This window comes from Dermacentor silvarum, chromosome 9 (genome assembly GCF_013339745.2).
Source record: "Dermacentor silvarum isolate Dsil-2018 chromosome 9, BIME_Dsil_1.4, whole genome shotgun sequence".
In the NCBI taxonomy this organism is placed as follows: domain Eukaryota; kingdom Metazoa; phylum Arthropoda; class Arachnida; order Ixodida; family Ixodidae; genus Dermacentor; species Dermacentor silvarum.
Genome location: NC_051162.1, coordinates 69160890 through 69180552, shown reverse-complemented (window position 1 = coordinate 69180552; position 19663 = coordinate 69160890). Strand labels below are relative to the sequence as shown.

Here is a 19663-nt window from a genome sequence, read left to right as displayed (position 1 = left end):
ATGCCAGGACGACTCAAATACAATGCTTTTTATCTGTATGATATTCGTAATACCAACAACAAATATTTAGTGGAATTGGTAGCGCCGAAAGTTTACTAGCGCCTACACATTTCTACTATTGTATTATTAACTTGGCTGATGGCGCATGATATATGCGATTTATTGCGGCCATGCTTTTGTGCTGAATTTTACTTGTTCTCCGTCCGGAAATTATTCGTTAGAGGTATTTCCTATTATTGATGCGTTTCATATCTGCGACACAGGGACCGTATAACTTACGACTATTCGACCTTAATTTAATTTCACTTTCATCACGTGAAATTTGCGCAACTGCCAACGCCGGCATCGCGATTCGCCTCAAAGCGTCTAGCGTTGTTTGTACGGCCCATTCAAACGCTTACCTCCTGTATAGCAGGTGTCATTTCGTTACTTTCAAGGTGAATATAATTAGCTTGCATATTTTGGTATTTAATTGGCTGATAAGAGGCAATGAGTGCGCAAGAGTGCAGCGGGTGTCTATGCAGCCGAGATAGCGTAGATAAATTAGATAGCCGGGTGACGAAAGTGTTGCTGGCGTCTGCGACTGGTCCGTTTCCCTTTTATTAGCTTGCGGTCGCACGTTAAATATCGCTGCGGCATGCAAAGGGGAAATAAATATGCTACTAAACTGGATTTAACAAAGAAAAGTGGGCAGGGTGATGTCGTTTAGGGGCCGAAAGGGCTCGACAACGCCATGCGGTCACGCAAAAATGTTTATTATGTGAAAAGAAACCTATAAATGCCGTCAGCTCCGAGTGGCCAGGGTCAGAGCGATCGACGGCCAGCCTTCTTCTGTTCCTTTCGGCGCGAGGCCATCTCCGGCTATTAGCAATAAATTAAGTTTTGCTAGGCATACTAGTCCCTCTACAATCGACTTTGACGAGGTGAACTTCAGTAGTTTTGCGACGTCGTACGTTTTAGGTCTAATTTCTTGTACGTATATCATATGTACTACCGGTTGCTGATAAATACGTTGATTTGTAGTCCGATTGTATACAAAGCGGCACTGAATTATTTTTGGGCAAAGCGTTTGCCTCGTGCATGTACCTACGGCAATTCTTAGTGGATTGTTTTAGCTAGACAAGCTGAAGTTGCGTGGCAATTCGCATCAGGAAACGACCACTTCACCCTTGTACCTCGTCATACCTCTCCACCAGGCACGAGCCTAGGAGCGTCGCTTATTGAATAATTTTTCCTTCAAGTCTTCCAGGTGTTTCTTTAGCTGAACTGATAAAAATGTTCGGAAGGTCTGTGGGCAGTGCACAAATAGATGGAATACAACATGGCTCCATAATATACATAGCCGTTCACTTTCCTTGTAAAGATTTTCTATCATAGCACACTAATGAGAATCTGAAGATGACGAATTAGTACTGACTGCATGTGTATAGCATAGAACAAAGAATACGCAAAAGTAAATTTTGATTTCTCTTAATCACAGTTGGAGTTCATTGCTCAGCGCTTCCTGTAGATATTTATTCGTTGTAGCAATGGCGGTGTGGTGTCTACAAGTCATAGTAAAATGTACCTGATTGTTTGAAATTGCATCGCATTTTTCTCAGGCGTTTATCAACTTTTTAGCAAGGTGTTCAGAAAGAAATGCGAAGGAAACTGCTGCATAAGGTATTTGACCCTTCCGTCGCCATATGCAGGATGCGAGAATATATCCGTAGAATATAAGTAACCACAGCAATGGTACCTGAAAATAGCATTAAAAGGAAAAATACATGTACATATAATACGTACTAGTTCACAAGAAGGTACAGTAAAATTTGATTTTGCTTTATACTTTACTATTAAATCTTAATTCCCGGGCAAAATATTTGCAAATGCACACCATCAAAAGGAGTACAAAAATAGGAAATTTATTTCGGAGAACGATACTTTTTTCAAGATTTTGGCCCTTTCTTTGATCTAAGCATACTTGCGATACTATTTGTCTGTGTGTTTGAAGCTGTGATTATTTCGTCCTTGCTCCAGGATACGCTTGCCTCCTGGGTAGCTCAGGTGATAGAACCACCTCACAAACGCATTTTTCCAGGTTCGGTCCGCGGATCCCGGAAACCTTTTTTGTTGCGTAGCCTTGTTTCAAAGAAACCCACTTTGCCTTTCATTGTAGCCTCGTGCTACACTCCTGTGGGTGAAAATGTTAATACGAAAGTGTTTTATGCCGGGGTCCATCATCAACTTTCTGTAACGGTGTGACGTCAGCGCGAACATGTAAAATATGTTGTCGCTTGGCAGGGATGGCGCCGCCATCTAGGAGGGGCGACTACTGCATTATGACGCTAACGAGCACCGACAATGAGCGCTTCGTTAATCTAAGCTCAGCGGAGGCTCCAACGCGGCGCAGCCTGGTGTAAGCAGTGTAGGCCTTCTGCTGAGGTGACGGCACAGTTTCCGCACATGGTTTGTCGTTCGCATCCGATTAGCCAGTAACGCCTTGTCGCCTACGGAGTGCAGCTTCAAGACGCATCAGAAGTGCTTACAGAAGTGCCTACTGCTTTATAAGTTTATTTTCCACGTTCAACTGGAGGGCTTTCTGGCAAAAAGCTGCATGCGCAGCTTGACTGTTCGTTTGCTATGGCACCAACTAAGAAAACTGCTGCACTAAGCGGCGCAGAAAGGCGATGACGTCTACGGGCGAATCTCGCTTTGTTCCGGCAAGAGACACGCCAGTGTGAAGCAGAACGCCTTCGCGCGTTTCCAGCGTAAGCTACGAACTCTGCCGCTCGCATTCCTGAAGCTGAGTGCATCGCAGCTTAACTGGCTGTTCCAGACACTACGGTGCCGGATTAAATTGCTCGTACATTCGCCGAAGCGACTCGGCAGCAGGACGCCGATCGCCAACAGGACGCCGCGCGAAAGGAAACCTGTAACACGGTCGCCGACCCGCAAATTGTGCGTCTTTCGCTGAAGTGGACCGTGAGTTCACAAAGCAAACATGCAACAGCTTCTGTGAAAACACGTTTCACTTTCGTGTTGTACCGATTCCTATGAATGAGAGATCAACCATATTTTTAACTTTCACTGAACCTTCCCTGCCGAAGTTCAAGCGGCGCTAAAACATGTATGCGTCAACAAATAGTGAGCCAGATGCACTAGCTGTTTATTGAGCTACTAAGAAACCTGGCACACGCAATGGTGAATAGACAAGAAAAAAGCTGCGATTACCGATTACCGCATTTCCGTAGGACTGCGATTGACACAAATCATGTGAGTCCCTCAGCATAGTGCAATTCACTTCTTACTATTCCGCGGGCCCTCCTGGAATATCAAGAGTAGAACAATGGCGACGAATCTGGTGGTGTGTGATTGAACTTGTAGAGGTTTGGCCAGAAAACGGGGCCTTTTCACGTAGTACACTGCCACTGAAGACCGTCGTCCAGACATTCTCCTCGTTCAAGAAACTAACCAAATACATATTCTTACTGGCTATGCAATGTGCAGCCACAGTTTAACACTGGCCATTTCCATTAAAAATCTATAGTCACTGAAGTTGTGCACAGCATGGAGCGTAGCCTCACCATGCACGTCCTACCAGCTAAAATGCACAAGAGCGAGAGACACCACCACTTTTTTATCACGAACGCCTACAGCCCGCCAAAACAGAAACTATTATTTTGAAGGGACGTTGCAAATATGCGGCCAATGAAATATTTTGATCATCTAATTGCAGAAGATTTCGGCGCCACACCACTCAAGGAGATACACAAAAACTCGACCAAAGGACCCGCACTACTGCACCATATGCAGCAGGTCAAGCTCACGCTCCTTAAAGAAGTCGACTCCTCAATGCGGCACATAAACTTCATAGAAAGAGGCACCATGCTCCGACCTGGCCTTCATTAGAGGATGGCTGCCAGCGTAATGGGTAAACACGCATGATACTTTAACGATCGACCGCACGGTCACACAGATAATTCTGGAAGTCGATGGATTCCCAAAGTGCTAGCGCAAGCATCATGTCAAACACTGGAATGAGTTTCGCCAGGACATCTAGGAGGCTTTCAGAGCTAGAACCTGAAAGGTTGGTTGCAGGTCGTCAAGTAACAAATCGAGACACAAGAGGAAGGACATGATGAAGCAGGGGTATCAACCAAACACGTATAAACACCTTGTTCATCTCTGTGAGGCACGACATGCCCTTATCAATAGTTGTAATAGAAACCATCTCAATCGGCCAGTGCTCTTACGTATCAATAAAGTCAACCAGGTTATCGAACGCTACACCAAACATCTCATTCGTGAGAACTGGTAGGACACGTGTAACGAGCTCAACGACACACTGAATATAAGGTCCACAGGGAATGCCATCCGATAACTCATACACCCAGCACAGCCGAAGATGCAAAAATCCCGAAAGCTCTGCAAGCTGTTAGAAAGCTTTGGAACAGCAACCAACTGCACAACAAGCTTAGAACAACACACATTGCGGATCAAGCACAAACTCTAAACGCAGACTAGAAAACCACAAAGCCAGAAAATGAAAGTATATCGACCCATCAGACTTACAGAATAACAGCGTGCCTTAGCAGATGCAAATCTGAACAAAGCTCATTTCGTAGCCTGGAAAGCCCCAAGTCATAGAAAGTCTACGTCCGATAACTCTTACACCGTGCGTAAGTAATATGATGGAGCGTTTATGGTTTATGAAACGAATTAGACTGAGAAAATCCAGAACCTACCCTATAATGATTGGATACAGGCATCACTTATCGGTTTAATACGTTCCGCTACCGCTCCATTTATATTTCACGATAGAACCAAGCAGCGCCCATCTTAGGGTCATTCTTGCTAACGTCCTCAAAAAAGTTTTGGCATATAGCAATCCCGATAGTAGGCTCCCTGAGCTCAAAGCTACTGGCAGCTGTACCAAAATTCATAATTCGATCAGCGACTTCATACTGAGTCGAACTTACAAGCTACGGGTAGGCAATACTTCGTCACAACAGTGATCTCGCCCACACTCTTCAAACTTGTCACGTGCGTCCTACTGACACGCGAGCCTTGCAATGATATCCTGGACATCAATTATGCGATCTGCACAGATGACAGCACTATCTAGATCAAGAGGGACTCGCCAGGACAAATGCAACAACTCTCCAAAAGCCAATGAACAGAAATTTATAAGGCTGCTCAGATTACAGGTCTTACACGTGCGCCAGAATAACACCATTTGCTTCTGGCCGACCACAAATGATGGCAACCACTCACCATACCAAATGAAAACAAAGGAGCGCCATTTTTAGAGAAAACGTGCTAAAACACTAGGCCTCAATATCCAGAAAGATGGAGGTGTCGCCATGAAGGTGCAGCGCCTGCTCAGGCAACGCGAACAGGTGCTGTACATGATGCTGTACGGTCTTTTACCAAACCAATGGGGTGAAGGAGGCGGATATGCTGAAACTGTGAAACGCACCTATTAGGTCGCGCCTACGGTGCCACCTGCCCCCCTGCCATATACCAACTTCTGGCAGCGAGACAATAATCGCAGATGGGATAAATAATATAGATGCAGATGTGATCAATTATTGTAAGTAGAAAGTGCTTTTTCGTTAAGTGATTATTTCAAAGATACTGTTTATAGTGCTACGGAACAGCATTTGCGATGACGAAGAGGCGAGCAGTGTGAAGATGACGATGACGATTAGACGCTAGCGCGGGGCTGTTGCCTCTTGGCCAAGTGCGGCGTATTTGCCTGTAAATATACTCGTATAGCTTTTCGTCTGCGTCTTCCTACGTAACATATCTGGTAGAGTGGACGTTCCCTGTATCTCGTCACGGAGCTTCGCAGTGGACGCTATGTCGAGCCTTCCGTCATGGCTCCCGTCGACGACAGCTCGATTCAGCCGGCTCCGACACTTGCTGCCTCTTCGACGACCTACATCGCTCTCCCCGCTTCCCGTGATCCTGGCGTATTCCGGGCAAAAATGGGGAAAACGTCGAGGAATGGATGAGCCTGTACGAACACGTCAGCCGCAATAACCGGTGGGACCCTACTACCATGGTCGCCAACGTCGTCTTTTACCTCGGAGGCCCACCTCGAGTTTGGTTTTGGACACACGAAGATGAGCTCACCAGTTGGGGATTCGCTTAAGCAAAAGCTCCGAGATTTATTCGACAACCCCTGCGGTCGCCAACTTGCCGCGCAGAAGGCGTTATTCGGCCGTGTCCAGAAGTCAACAGAGTCCTACATCACGTACATTGAGGGCGTATTGGCTCTGTGCCGCAAAGATGACGCACACATGACTGAGCCAAAAAGGTTTCCCACATCCTCAAAGGCATTGCCGATGACGCATTAAACTTGCTCGTGTTCAACAACGTGGCGATGGTGGATGCAAAGACTGCCGCCGCCTGGAACTCGCTAAAAGCCGACGTATCGACCAGCAGTTTTCCCATCTGCCCAACACCCCAGCGACATCTTCCTGTGCCGATGCTCCTCGTCCCAACAACACTGGCGACGTTACCATCATTGTCCGGCGTGAGAATAAGGCCGCCTATCCGGCTGCCTTCGACTCCAGCTCCTCCAACGCACCTGCAGTCACGGTTTCCCTGATCCAGGCAGTTGTTCGCCGGCAGTTCGCCAACATGCGTCTTCACACCGTCTGCTCCGCCCATCGCCCTGATACCCACCCGGCGATTCCGCCCATCCCAGATCTTATTACCCACCACGTTTCCGCAACCCATCTGAATGGCGCACTGCTGACGACAAGGCAATTTGTTTTCACTGCCGTTTAATCGGGGAATTTTCTCGCCACTGTCACAGTCGCTGGAGTTCCTGACCCGGTCTACTTATACTGCCTACTCTCGCCCAGGTGGCCCTTCTCGTCCTTATGCTGCAAGCTCCGATAATGTCTCCACTGATTCTCCTGCGCCGAACCGCCCCTATTCTCGTTCGCCTTCACCCCAACGACGATAATCTCGCTCTCCCCAGCCCCGTCACTCCTATTCACCGACCGCCTTCGAACGCTGCTCCCAGCCGGAAAACTATACGATGCGGCGCCTCGAGGTGACGCTGCATTGCTCCATAGGCCGCCAAATCCTCTACTGACGTTTCCTACTCATCTGAACCTTCTTGACGTGCAAGTCGACGATGTTTCTGTGTCTGCTCTTATAGACATTGGGGCGCATTTTTCGGTAATGAGCTCTGACCTTCGTAACCGGCTGAACAAAATAATCACACCCGCCACGACGCCTGTTGTCCGTGTCGCCGATGGCGGAACAGCTCCCGTAATTGGTATGTGTGCCACCCGCGTCTCATTCGCCGATCGCTCCACTATCGTGCTATTCACCGTCATTGCCCACTGTCCCCACGACATCATCCTCGGCTTGAATTTCCTCTCCGCGCATTCTGCTCTCATCGACTGTTCCGCCAGTACTCTCCGCCTTGACCTGCCTGTTCTGGATCCCGCTGAACCACACCCCAGTCGCCTTAGTTCCGTCGACTTCGTTCGCTTGCCACCTTCGGCACTCACTTACGTTGACTTAGTGTCATCCCCGCCGGTATCCGACGATCACTACATCGCCACATCCTATGCAATACGTCCTTCTTGCACACGGGATCACAGTACCTCAGACAGTTTTGTCTATTACGGCGAATTGCGTCTGCCTGCCAGTGGTAAATTTTGACTTGACGACACAAGTGCTGCAGCGCGGCATGTCTCAGGCCCAGCTTTGCTCATTCGAGGATCACTTAGTAGCCTCTATTGCAGTAGGTGAGAATGTCCGTTACTGTAAACTGCGACACAAAAAAGATTAATGGATCTCACCTTGAATGTGGTCTTTTACCGCAAGGAGAGTGCTCAATAAAAAAATGCATATCTTACAGGGGTAGGCCATAATATATATGGTGTGTGTATGGATGCATGTAGAGGCCGTCATAGCTGGTAGCTTTGGTAATAAAGTTCTGAAAGATGCAAACAAATTTGTTAAGCTAGTACCTAAGAAAAATATGCCCTTGAAAGAGCATGTCTGAAATTAAAGCACGTGCTGGTCACAGGCATTTTATTGGCGATAAATAAGTGAAATTTTGCAGGAAACAGCAGTGCCGGTAGTTTATCATACCTTCTGTTGTTTATTTACGTCCAAAACGCCGAAAATGCACACAGTGTGACAAGAGAAAAAGTACTGTTCAAAATCACCACACAAAAAACTGGAAATTATCAAATCCTAACATGCAGTCCTAAGATCCAGTTATTGCGCATATCCGAAAACATTGCCTCAGGGAGCATCTTTTCTTATGAAAAGTGCCCATTACTCTAAATAAAAAAAGAAACAAACAAGGCAGAAAACTGTCGCACACACTTTGTAGCTTAGTTGGATGGCGCATGATCTTCACATATGCCTAGCTGATGGGCTTAAGACGTTACTCCTTTCTTTTTAACTCTGTTGGTCTACACTCTAGTCTACATTAAAAAGTGGCTGTTCCTTTAGCTTGAAGTCAGTTATGAGAGTAATTCTGGTGCTGTCATTGAAAGCCTCACGTTTCTGGCCAGAAAGAAAGAAAAATAACAAACAAGCACATGCCAATATATGGGGTTTCCCAGGTAACAACGTTAGCTACGATCTTCAGAGCGCTAAGAACCGAACACCGTAGGTCTTAAGGATTTACAATCTAGCACCGTGTTTATTTCTCGTTATACGTTGTACAGTTTGGATAACTTTAGCTGGGACACACAGTATATTTACTTTCTGTAGGAGCTGTAGTTTTTTTACCTTACGATGTATTTTGTTGTTTTGAAATGGTGCACCATTAGAAACGGCCGAGTATGTCAGGAAGCATTTAGAGAATATCAATGCACATCTTCCCAATTTCGAAGACAAATCACACCCAAGAATTAAAAAAAATGAGTGACAGTTTTAACAGCAGCAGATGAACCGACATCATAGAGGTCCACTTACGGCGAGCAGACATTGCGGTAATTGTAACCCATTTGCAAACCGCCATCGAAGAATTAAAGAATAATGTAGACGACTCAATTACAAACACAAAAAGTTCACAGGGCAAAAACAACCAAGATTGGTATGATACGTACGTAGCCTTTCTCTAAAAGACTTGCGACTTTACAAAATGCGACCAACTTACACTAAACAATTTTTGCTCTATTCCAACCTAGAGATTCAAGATGTCACAAAACAAGACGATGACACTCTCAAAGACGTACTCTAAGTTACGCAGTTGAAGCCATGGTGTCATTGTGAGTTCGATTTCGAGAGCTACCTCGTTTTGCTAAACCGCCTGCCAGGAAACAGTAATATAAATGTGCGATTTAAGTCAAGGTATTAAGTGAGCCACGACACCGTATAAGTAAAGGAATGCATGGTGAATAAAGACGTATGTGATCATTTGCACCTGAGTACAAAATGTATATTGAATAAGCATGCATCGCAATATAACAAGTATTCTGGGTGCAACAACTTCGAAAGTATGCACTCGGCCGCGCAACGCTTGAAACAGCGAAGCTGGGCGATCGTAGCCCAGAATTTTCCAGAAGTGCGCGCGAACTTTTCATCTTATTACTCATGATGATGATAATTTCTTTCGGCGCGTCTCGGACTTTCGGCCGTCACTGCGCGTTGCACAGCGCAGCTTGCAACATCGCGTTGCAAGAGACCCGCTCCGTGAACGCGTCTCTCTCTCTCTCTCGCTCTCATAGCGCGCAAAACCTCTTCACCTCGCAGAGCACGAGCGTACGAACTCGCCAGCTGTGGAAGAAGACGAGGACGCTCGAAGGCAATCATATGGTTCGCATAAATGCATGTTCTGGAAGCGTGGCTATATAGCCTAGTGGTTACGACGCTCGCTTTGGGACCGTCCATGGGTACGCGGGCTCGAGTCCCGCCTAGGCAAGAAAGTTTATTTTCTTTCTTGGTAGGTTCTTGCTACGCATCACAAATTGCGCCTGGCTTATTAAATTGGCGTTGTTCTTGCACGCCATGTGCAACTCCATACTGAATCTGATCGTTCAAAGATCACTTAGACACTGCGGCTTAGCACTGACCTACCGATGTTTTAGTATTGCCGTAATAACCGATATTGCGACTAATACTTTATTATTGCGAACAATACTATGGTCCTCCTAGCAAATTTGAGCCGTCGGCCTTACCGTGAGGCTCCGGAAGGCAGGTAGCGCGCTTCTCTTCCTACACTGGTGTAGTGGCCCCGCATGCAGGCGTTCTAGTGGAGGGGCAAAGTCTACGGAAGCCGATATAGCTAATTAATGGCTTCATGTGTGCTGTGTTCTCACGCGCGTAGTACTTGTTGAACGAGAAGCACGAAGGGCAATTCGCTCACCGCCGCTGCCGCTCGATCGAGTGAGCGTTCTGACAGTAATTGTCTGTGTTCACAGAATGAGATGTTTTCATGCTTGCGTATGCGGGCTGGACATCATGTTTTTTTTATTTATTTAGTAGACCAATGTTCACAGTAGCTTTTACGAGCAATAAAACTACTAAACATATTTGGTATAACTGCCCAAAAATTTTCTATCGCAACCAATGTTTCATCTCTTGGGCTAAACTTCTATGCGTTTTCCATGTTTTTTAAAACATGAATGACTATGCTCTGCTTACATTGTTTTAATTGAACAAGACCTTCTCAGCAAATAACAAGATTCAGGCTTCAGTTGCTTTTAAAGCATAGTCCCATAGTTTCGGTATCTTCTACGAAGCAGTAACGAGCAGATGCACTAGCGGCGAAGCAAGGCTGGTCGGGGCGTAATTCTATTTCAAGAATGTTCCAGTATCAGCAAAAGTGCTTACTGCAGCAATTCTTTGAATCGCTTCTACCTGTGAATTAAATTTCGTTGCAATTACGCAGAGACAGTTTTGATTTTTTTCTTCTTGCCTTCCTTTTTCCGATTCATTCGTACCCATTTATTTCTTCCACAGCACAGGGTCGCCAACCAGAGATATCCGTAGGTTTACCTCCCCGTCTGCCCTTGCTTTTCTCCCTCCTATTCCCATTCACAACCTATTCAAAAATCCTGCCGCTATTGCGGGCAATAAAATGAAGAAATTAAAGAAAAGTTTAAACAACAAGAATTATAAAACTTTTGCCAGTGCGCACGGTTATTATCTTCTTTTCAAGGTACGATAGAGCAACTGTGCCAATAAATTTTGCGCACGGTGAGAAAGCTGGTCGTCCACCACAGAGAGCACTAAATTATTATAAATTATTCGGGTTTACTGGACAAAACGGCGATCTCATTATCAGGGACGCAGTTGTGGGGACTCCTGAATAGCTGCAACACCTGGGGTTATATTATCTGCATCTAAACATAAGTAAACAAACGTATTTCATTTCGTCCCCAACGAAAAGCGACCACCACGGCCTGGATCGAAACCGCAATATTGAGATCAGCAGTTCCCCGCTCCTGCCACTGGACTGCCACAGTGGGTCACGGAGACTCTGAAGGACGAAGTTGCAATTGAAGACGAAAATAAAGTATCTACAAAAAGGCAAGTCTCAACTGTTAGCGAAAAATAAAATAAGTAGCAAGCCACTACAATAGACAGGAAAATTGATGCCACGCAAGTGAACAACACTGCCTTCAAGATAGCTGTATTGCTTTTGGACGCTGAACGAGGGTGAAAGACGGAAACAAGTTAGTAGCTTCTTACATGTTCAAGGAGTCGTCGGCTATCATTCGTTCATCATACAACATGCATTGCTGAGAGAATCGTACATGAAGACGCTCAGAATATTCGTCGATAGTAAACAGTGAACAGCCAAATCTACGATTGTTAAATGGTTATCTTCTAAGAAATGTTTGACACGCAGGAAAACATTGCCCGATGAGCGGCAAGGTCGGGCTAGTGATCGAATGCTTGAAGGATTCCGTTCCATTATTATTTAGATGTAATTGAAACTGCCCGTATATATTTGGTTGCCGCCATTACTTTGTGCAATAAATTGATCAATGGTTGAACGATGATCACAGAATATGAAGTAAGAGCATTCATGCAATACAGAATTGCGTGCACGTGTGCATGGATCGCCATTTGCGTATGAAACATTCCACATTGATTATAAACTCACCTTGTGTTGAAACAATGGCATTCTTTTATCAGCAGAGACTTCCGTTCCTTTCTCTGAAAATATATTTACTCTCTCCAATGAATATTCATTTTCAAATTACCAATGAGCGCAAACACTTTGCTTAATTTGGAAGGTACAGCTGAAGCAGGAACAGATTAGCACAAGTGGCCAGTCAACCGAGCAGATAAACAGAGGCACGTGAAACTATTGTTCGCTAACACGCTTAAAGCGAGAGTACTCGAGTCATCAACAAGACTCATCAGGCACTTTAGATACCATGTGCATGGGAACAAGAGCGGCGCACACCGCAATTGCCCGGCTCCTGTCATCGGTCACTGATGCTGATCTTTTTTCTTTGCAGCTGTACCTTTCGGATTTGTTGCTTTCTTTGACACTTGAATAGAAAGCGTAAAATTATCGCACATAATGTCGACACTGATTTGCACATTGATGTTGTTTAATTGCACATCTCAGCAGTTTCGTTACGCAATGGGACTTCTGTTATTCTTCTCTCACACGTGAAGGTAATATATAACCTATTGATTTAATGATATTTTCATGGGAGCCACGGTAAGCTAATTATTAGCGACAGAGACGTACAGAGGCTGCCTATGCGTTACGATTGCCAGACGGCAAACTGCCTTGTTATGCAGATTTTCAACGGAACACGGAAGTCTTTTATTGCCCCTGATAAATGCCCAATGTTTCGACTCCTCCCCTTTTAGGGCACCGACGCTTCATAACGAGCGATGAATGCGCCTTCAGCCATTAGACCTAACATCATGTTTCCAGGGCAGCACACTCGAGTAGTCTACCTCTCCATGGGACGCCGTTCCCTTTATGACTGCTGAGCTCGGCGTTGGTCACGTATAAACGTACTAAGGAAATATTCTGGCGCCAACGAATATTAATGCGAAACTCGAAGAAACGAAGATGAAAATGTCTTGGAGACTATGGTTTTTAGGATTTTGTGCAAAACAGCAAAGGTAGAGGGAGGAGATTGCTGCGCTTGTTTATCTGCGTTTAGTCTGTGGATTGGGATGCAAGAAGCAAAGGGAGAGGGCGGGCGTATTATAAGTGCATAAAGCGATCTTCGGTTTACCGGTAATATTCGCCTTGGGGATGTGGTTGTTTGGTATGCAGCTTAATGGGTGAACACCAATTTCGTAAGCCGGCGTACCTGGTGGCAATCTCAGTGCTACCAAAAACCTACACATTTTTTTATTGCTTTGTGACGTCTTTTGGCCTGGTACTCCGGTGCTTGGGGGGGGTTCTCATCTCCAAAATGGGCCTAATTGCAATATTTAGGCGTATTTTGTACTCGCCTCTTTTCTAATGACAGGCGGACTCATTCTGGAACATCCGCCATGGTTTGATAGGCAGAATACCGCTACCGCAACGGTACCTACATCTAAAATAGGCTGAAGCGCGCTTCGGGCAAGGTGCTTGGCAGTTGCGGGAGTTCCACGCATGGAAAGGAGTGTATCTCTCCAACGCGAGGGCGCCACCACCGGTAGTGTGGCATTTTAAAATCAAAATTACTTCTATGTCAATGGTTCAAAAGAGCTTTTGCAAGGTTTTGTGCCCGCGAAATTGGACGGGATTCCCAAGGCGCTGCCTGCGTTCCTGTCACAGTTTACTGCAAAAGAAAGCCTAATGTGGGCAGGGGGAAGCCTGTGCCTGTTTGGGTAACTGATGGGTAAGCAGCGGCTGTGCTGTTGGGAACCTGTGTGCTCATGCGACCATAAGGAACAATCAGCCGCACTATGTTTTCTATGGGCTTCATCGTCGGGTGGATTTATGTGGATGTGGCTCAGAAAAAACAAGCCGTTTGCTCCCTGTCTTTGTTTTTTGGAATTCAAGATATTCAATTGCAGTTAGGGAGGTATGTTCGGCGTTCACAGTGCTCTTTATGGCTAACTTAAGCTCATTGCTTCAGTAGCATAATACCTGTGTATATTTTAGGGCGTAAATTAGGTATGCAAATTTAAATGTTTATCCACGCAATACACTGCGGTATCTCTTATTCGCATATAAATAAAAAGGGTACTCACTTCTGAGGCATGTTTCTTGACAATCTCTTAATGTCTTGAAACTGTCAGTAGAAACGCATGTATTTTCAGGTAGGCACTGTTCGGTGCCCGAGTCGTAGTAATACACCTTAAACAGGTTACCTGTGCATGTTGGCATTAGGCGCGGACTTGTGCAGATCTCCGCTGAAGAGGGAATGAGAAACGATTTATGCAACGTAAATTTTCCTTTTATTTGTCTTCAAATATAAATACCAAAACCATTTCGATAGTATGCAATAAAAATACAAGTTTGGTTGAGTGAGGAAGATAAGAGAAACAGATGCTCCTATTTTTTTAAGAACCTTAAGCAGTTAATCGACAATGCAACAGGGGAAAATTTATTTATTTAAACTGAATAGAGGGCCAGCAATCAATAAGATTGAAAGTAGTGATAAACTTCGAATCTTTAGGAAAAGGAAAACTGAAAAAATCAGAAAAGACAAGGTGACTGCGATCCAGCTCACAACCTGCACATTTGGATGCGACTCTATACCATCGAACTACGGCGTCGGCTATCAATCCATACCATTTCATCGTCATGTGAACATATACATTACACAACTTTCAGAGTAATATCGAGCAGCACTCAAAGCTACGGCGTGCAGGAGGAACATTCTTAAACCGGCAGGTGAATGATCATAGTTGTACACAAATAGCCAATAAGCTGGAATTCGCTACTATTAAGGGAACCCGGCTGCCAAAGGAATCGCATGCCTGATTAATCATTCGTTTTATAGCGAAAGCTCTTGATTACAATTGCCTTAATAACTTGAAGTAAAAAATATAGGTTTATGGGCCAGTTACATGACCCTTGTGATCTTTTGCCAATGTTGTGAGTTGCGCGAGGTATAGATTTCAATTACACCTGTGCTGTAGTAGGTGCACGGAGGAAGAGGGGTCACTGAATCTCGATGGCTAATTCTCAAGCGTATTATGCGAAGGTTCAAGGTGTGTTGCAGCGGTAGCACCACGTGTTTGTCCACCTTCATTTTACCTAATAAAGATGAGACGCTCATTGCAAATGTATTTCTGTTTTGACTTCATATTGACTTCATGTAAGAAAATTCCATATCCTTTACAGTTTCCCAGATTCATTGTCCAGTGCTTAAGATGGCGAATTTCACCCAAATATACATAGTTCAAATGATCGTTCATCGTTCAAAAATCGTTCAAATATGATTAGATAGTTTCTCCGGCTGGTTCTGCTATCTTGCCAAAATACTAAGGCCCTGTTGCCTCTGCCGAACATCACTGGCTGACAAACACTTGGTAAAGCATCCGTATGATGGTAGTTCGTCGCAGTATTATTCACAACCTATGAAAGTTTGCGCCAATGAGCGGGAGCACGAAAATGTAATATTCACTGGCTTCCAACTTTGAGAGATGCAGATGAACTTGGAACCTAGAAATTGCAAGGTAGCACTCTGTGGCACCTCCCTGTTTCTTGTTTCTTTGACAAATTCGTGTTCCGGTCATTGGAGTGATAATACACGATACAGCTCTTCCAAGGCTATGTCACGCAACAGACAGGGAAAGCGATCACAGTCCGTGCTTGTCCAGTGTGTTCCACTTTTTTTTCTGTTGTGTCGTTTGCGCTTTTCTCCCATGCACAACGGGAGTTTTCTGTTGATAGTTATTCTAAAACTAGCTCTTGCTGCTCAACTTTCAAGTTTGTAGTGCATGAGTACGCATCAAAAGGCCGTTAAGAGTTACACTTGCCTATTGAAGTGGTTTCGTTACGTGAGCTGCCAGACTGTAATTGGCTATGTCGCGATCATGATGCGTATAACCTCTCATTTCGCATAACATTACTACAAAGTCAACCACAGTTGTGGCGGGAAATGTGTGTATGTCATCTTAAAAAATGGCAAAGCAGAAACAAAACGAGCCCACGCGAACCCACCATGTCCATCTATTCAGACGATCTTCACGTGTTCTCGTTTTGTTGGTGCTATGATAGCTTTCCAATAACAATATGAACTCTATTGAGACTCATCTCCGTTGGAGATGGGCGGAAAGAAGTTATCACATGAATTGGTAGTTGCTTGACTGTCGTCTGTTTCTGCGTGCCTACAGATACATCATGGTCGTTCTCTCACAAAGCTTTATCAGCCTGCAAGTCAGAACACAATTCGTAGGTCCCAGCCCTTGTATGAGTGAACTTGAAGTGCAGGGAAGTAGTAGTGCCTGTCCAGACGAAGTCCGAAAATTTTGTTTAGCCTTCCTTTGGCGCTATTGTATGAAAAGTATTCTCGCTAGCCCAAAAATGTGTTTGATGGAACGAAGGGACGGAATGAAAATGCATCCCCTCCTGTATAACACATTTTTGCAGAGAGCAGACTTAGCGAAAAATGTATGCAGTCGCGTGTTATGAAACTTACCATGCCTAAGGCACGAAGTCACTGATTCTTCGCTTTGTGGCTTGACCAAATTTTATATCTTTTTTGATATATTCTGTTAACTCAAAGTTGGTATTACTACTCACATTTCACTGTTGTAACGTCAGCAAAATGTATTATTTGCGTAGACTTTATCCGCTCTGTAAATTCTAAACAAATTGGGCAGTCACCATGGCACCATAAAAGTAATAGAATGCCCACTGTGCGATTAAAGAACGTACAGTCGATTTACTTCAGTAGATAACTTAAGCATTATTCTCTAGTGACATTATTATTAGGTTGAGGAACGGTGGCTAATCTTTTGCATTTATTATATGGATGACTTTATTAGTGGTGCGCATGTACAACAGCATGCAGTGACCGTATAATAAGACAGCACAAAAGTTAGCACCAGGTCCTTTTATATAAAGTGGACAATGAATACGCGACTGTTTAAAGGCAACTTTCCGCTGCAGTGCTTCGAGGTATTTCGATATCACATAAATTTGCTCAGAAGGTCCGTGACTGTTTTGCCCTCCGACAGGATCTTCTAAATGACCGCTTCTGCTTGACACATAAGGCGTTCTACGTGATGAAATGGACGGGAAAAAGTTGGTAACTTGTAAATTGTTTCGTAAAGTTCTGACGAATTAGCATTTTAGTCGATCTGTCGTTGCAGCAAACGCTCTCTTACCGGACGTGTGACCTTCATTTGGATAATGATACTGGAAAGGTTACGGCCAGTTACGGGAAACAATAGCAAACAGTCACTGTAAACAAAAAAAAAAACACTCGATATTTGTTGTTTCCAAGGTGTATGCATACAAGGGCGTGTTGTTAAACTACCTTACGATCGATTTTTATGCCAACGCTTGTCAGCATGTCGACTGCGTTAAAGCGCGCGGCAGCACTGAACATTCAGTTTGGAACAACTTTTTACGCTCGTAGTTGGCAAAAAGCCGCACGGCACCTCGAAAAGCGAGGATGCTGTCGAAACTGGGACTGATAGGTGCCTGGTTATCAACCTGCGAAAACTATTGCTTAGACTTCGAACACCAGCGAACATAACAATAGCGACATCATCTCGCTTGAACTAACATGCCGAGCAGTATATCTAGAGTGCCATTGCATTCCATGAAATTCAAATTCAGAATAATTTCAATAGTTTCACGGCTACCTGAGAGTTGCCGAAAGAATGCAAAGACTACTTCTCATGCAAGAATAAATCACTCTTTTCTCAATATATTGAGCTTTTATTTCTAGGGATCTATCAAATCAAGACATTTCGTTTCTTTCTGCATGATGCCTGAGTCCTTCACCTGGACGGAAGCTTAAAAAGAAGAATGCTGTAGAACACGCTTCAAGGTAACCTGTTTTCGTTCATTCTGGCGTTCAGGCATGCTTTTCTGTTTTCTTCTTAATGAGAAATTATACAACTGAACGCACATTAAAGTTGGTGCAACAGCTTCAGTTAGTCTGGAATTCCCTCCATCAAGGCAAAGCTTAAGGCGGTTTTGGGATGACAACTTTCGGTGCTAGGCAACTGTGGACTACCTCGACTGAAGTAGAGATTATCCGGAATTTTGTTCATTGGCGTTGGGTAAAGACGTTTTGGAACCATCTCTGCAACCTCTAGCAATTTTCTAGTTCCAAGACTAGGAACATTTTGCGTTCTTTGCGTAGTTTTTGCCAAGTCTACAATCACATTGAGCAACGTCTCTAAATTCGAAGCTAATGTCACGCAGCATCGAACAGTTGTGGGCACAGGTTCGGACTGACAAGGAAGTGCATCTTTACAAACTACAGTGTGACAGCAAGACGTTTAAAACGTTTAGTTTAGCGTTTTAAACGGTTATGTGTAAAACGTGTACACGTTCAAATGTTTAAATGTGTGAATGTTTTAAACGTTTAAACGTTTAAAACGGGGCTTTAGTTTGTAAGACATGAAGCTAGATGCTAATGACATTGCGGATCACCGCTATAATCCAAACGATTCTGTATTAATCCCACACCAGCTGAGCAAAGTCCGACAAGTTTCGCTAATCTACTATAAAAGTACCGAGATGTGTCGTCACTGAGAGAAGCGACCACATCGCCGTGTTGAAGCAAGCGGATGGCTGTGCTGTGTTTGTGGAAGGTGAATGTCTATATTCTTTTTCAATCACAGTAGCGGTGCAGCAGCCATCACTCGGCGGTATTCAAAAGAGAAAAGACACGTTAGATGCTTTCACTCTTCCAGATTTTTGACGTGATAGACCCTTATTCACATTTGAAAAGTCTTCGAATTGTAGTGACGTCAAGCACATACCGCTTTGCATTTTTGTAAATTTGTCACTTCTTGTTAAACCTCATTCAATCACAATATAGCAATACTGCTTGTGTGCACTACCAAAGAGCCATGTTTTTAAATTACCTGAAATCATTAGTGCAAGGATGTGGAAATTTTAGTCGTTATAATAACGTTGGTTTACAGCGACGCAGCGAAATTAAGTAGCTTCTTTGCCATATAAACCTTGAAGTAGGCCAGAGAGACGGGTTGAAATGACACAAACAGATCAAGCGGATAGATAAGTTTACCTCGAATTCCCAAACATCCCTCATCAGCTATTCACAGTTTCATAGTGACTTGATATTCCATTGCAGCGTCAGTTAAGAAATAATACTCCTATAGTTTCGCAAGCATAAACCTATTTCAGCTAGAAATGCATACATACGGAGTTCAGTTGCGCTACTCTGCAGGAACAAAATGGTCACAAAAAAGCATACGGAGACCTCCATGCTAGATTTCATGTCGCCAAGAGTGCACGCGGACTCCAATTCGCATGTGACAGCTGCACACAATGCGCAATATATTAAACTCACTTGAAAAGAAAACAATGCATGCCCACAGAGTCAAAGAATTGTCAGTATATGGAACGCACAACACGCTGTTTTGTACAGAATATAGTGGGATACAGCTCTGACTACGCCGTATAACATGTATCCACGCGTGTCTTTTGCACGCGCGCGCTATATATATATATATATATATATATATATATATACAGGGTGTCCCAGTCATTATGGTGCACGATTTAAAAAAAGAGGAATGGCGTTACGCGAAGAAAACCGTGCATATTGTTTCCAGTACA

General features: G+C 44.3%; 1 protein-coding gene across 4 annotated transcripts; it reads right to left on the bottom strand.

Moving 5' to 3' along the window:
- Positions 1–1357: 1357 nt before the first annotated feature.
- On the bottom strand, positions 1358–19388 carry LOC119465305 (uncharacterized). 4 transcript variants are annotated; one of them, XM_049655885.1, is made up of 5 exons: positions 19247–19363; positions 16640–16702; positions 14137–14298; positions 12083–12135; positions 1358–1738 (listed from the first exon to the last, which is right to left on the bottom strand). In XM_049655885.1, the coding sequence occupies exons 1-5, from the start codon at positions 19320–19322 to the stop codon at positions 1598–1600; spliced, it is 495 nt and encodes a 164-aa protein (XP_049511842.1). In that variant the 5' UTR covers positions 19323–19363; the 3' UTR covers positions 1358–1597. The 4 variants fall into 4 exon arrangements, 2 of the variants coding, with proteins under 2 accessions (XP_049511842.1, XP_049511843.1); XR_005194811.2 differs by lacking the exon at positions 16640–16702 and adding an exon at positions 7812–7948 and having other exon boundaries at positions 1655–1738; positions 19247–19388; XR_007463386.1 differs by lacking the exons at positions 16640–16702; positions 19247–19363 and adding exons at positions 7812–7948; positions 19110–19240 and having other exon boundaries at positions 1655–1738.
- Positions 19389–19663: the final 275 nt, after the last annotated feature.

Coding starts and splice junctions, on each gene's coding strand:
- LOC119465305 (XM_049655885.1), bottom strand. CDS start 19,322: ATGAAATCTAGCATGGAGGTCTCCGTATGCTTTTTTGTGACCATTTTG. Junction 16,703..19,246: donor GAGTAGCGCAACTGAACTCC/GTATGTATGCAT, acceptor CAATTTGTTTAG/AATTTACAGAGCGGATAAAG. Junction 14,299..16,639: donor TGACGTTACAACAGTGAAAT/GTGAGTAGTAAT, acceptor TTCCCTCTTCAG/CGGAGATCTGCACAAGTCCG.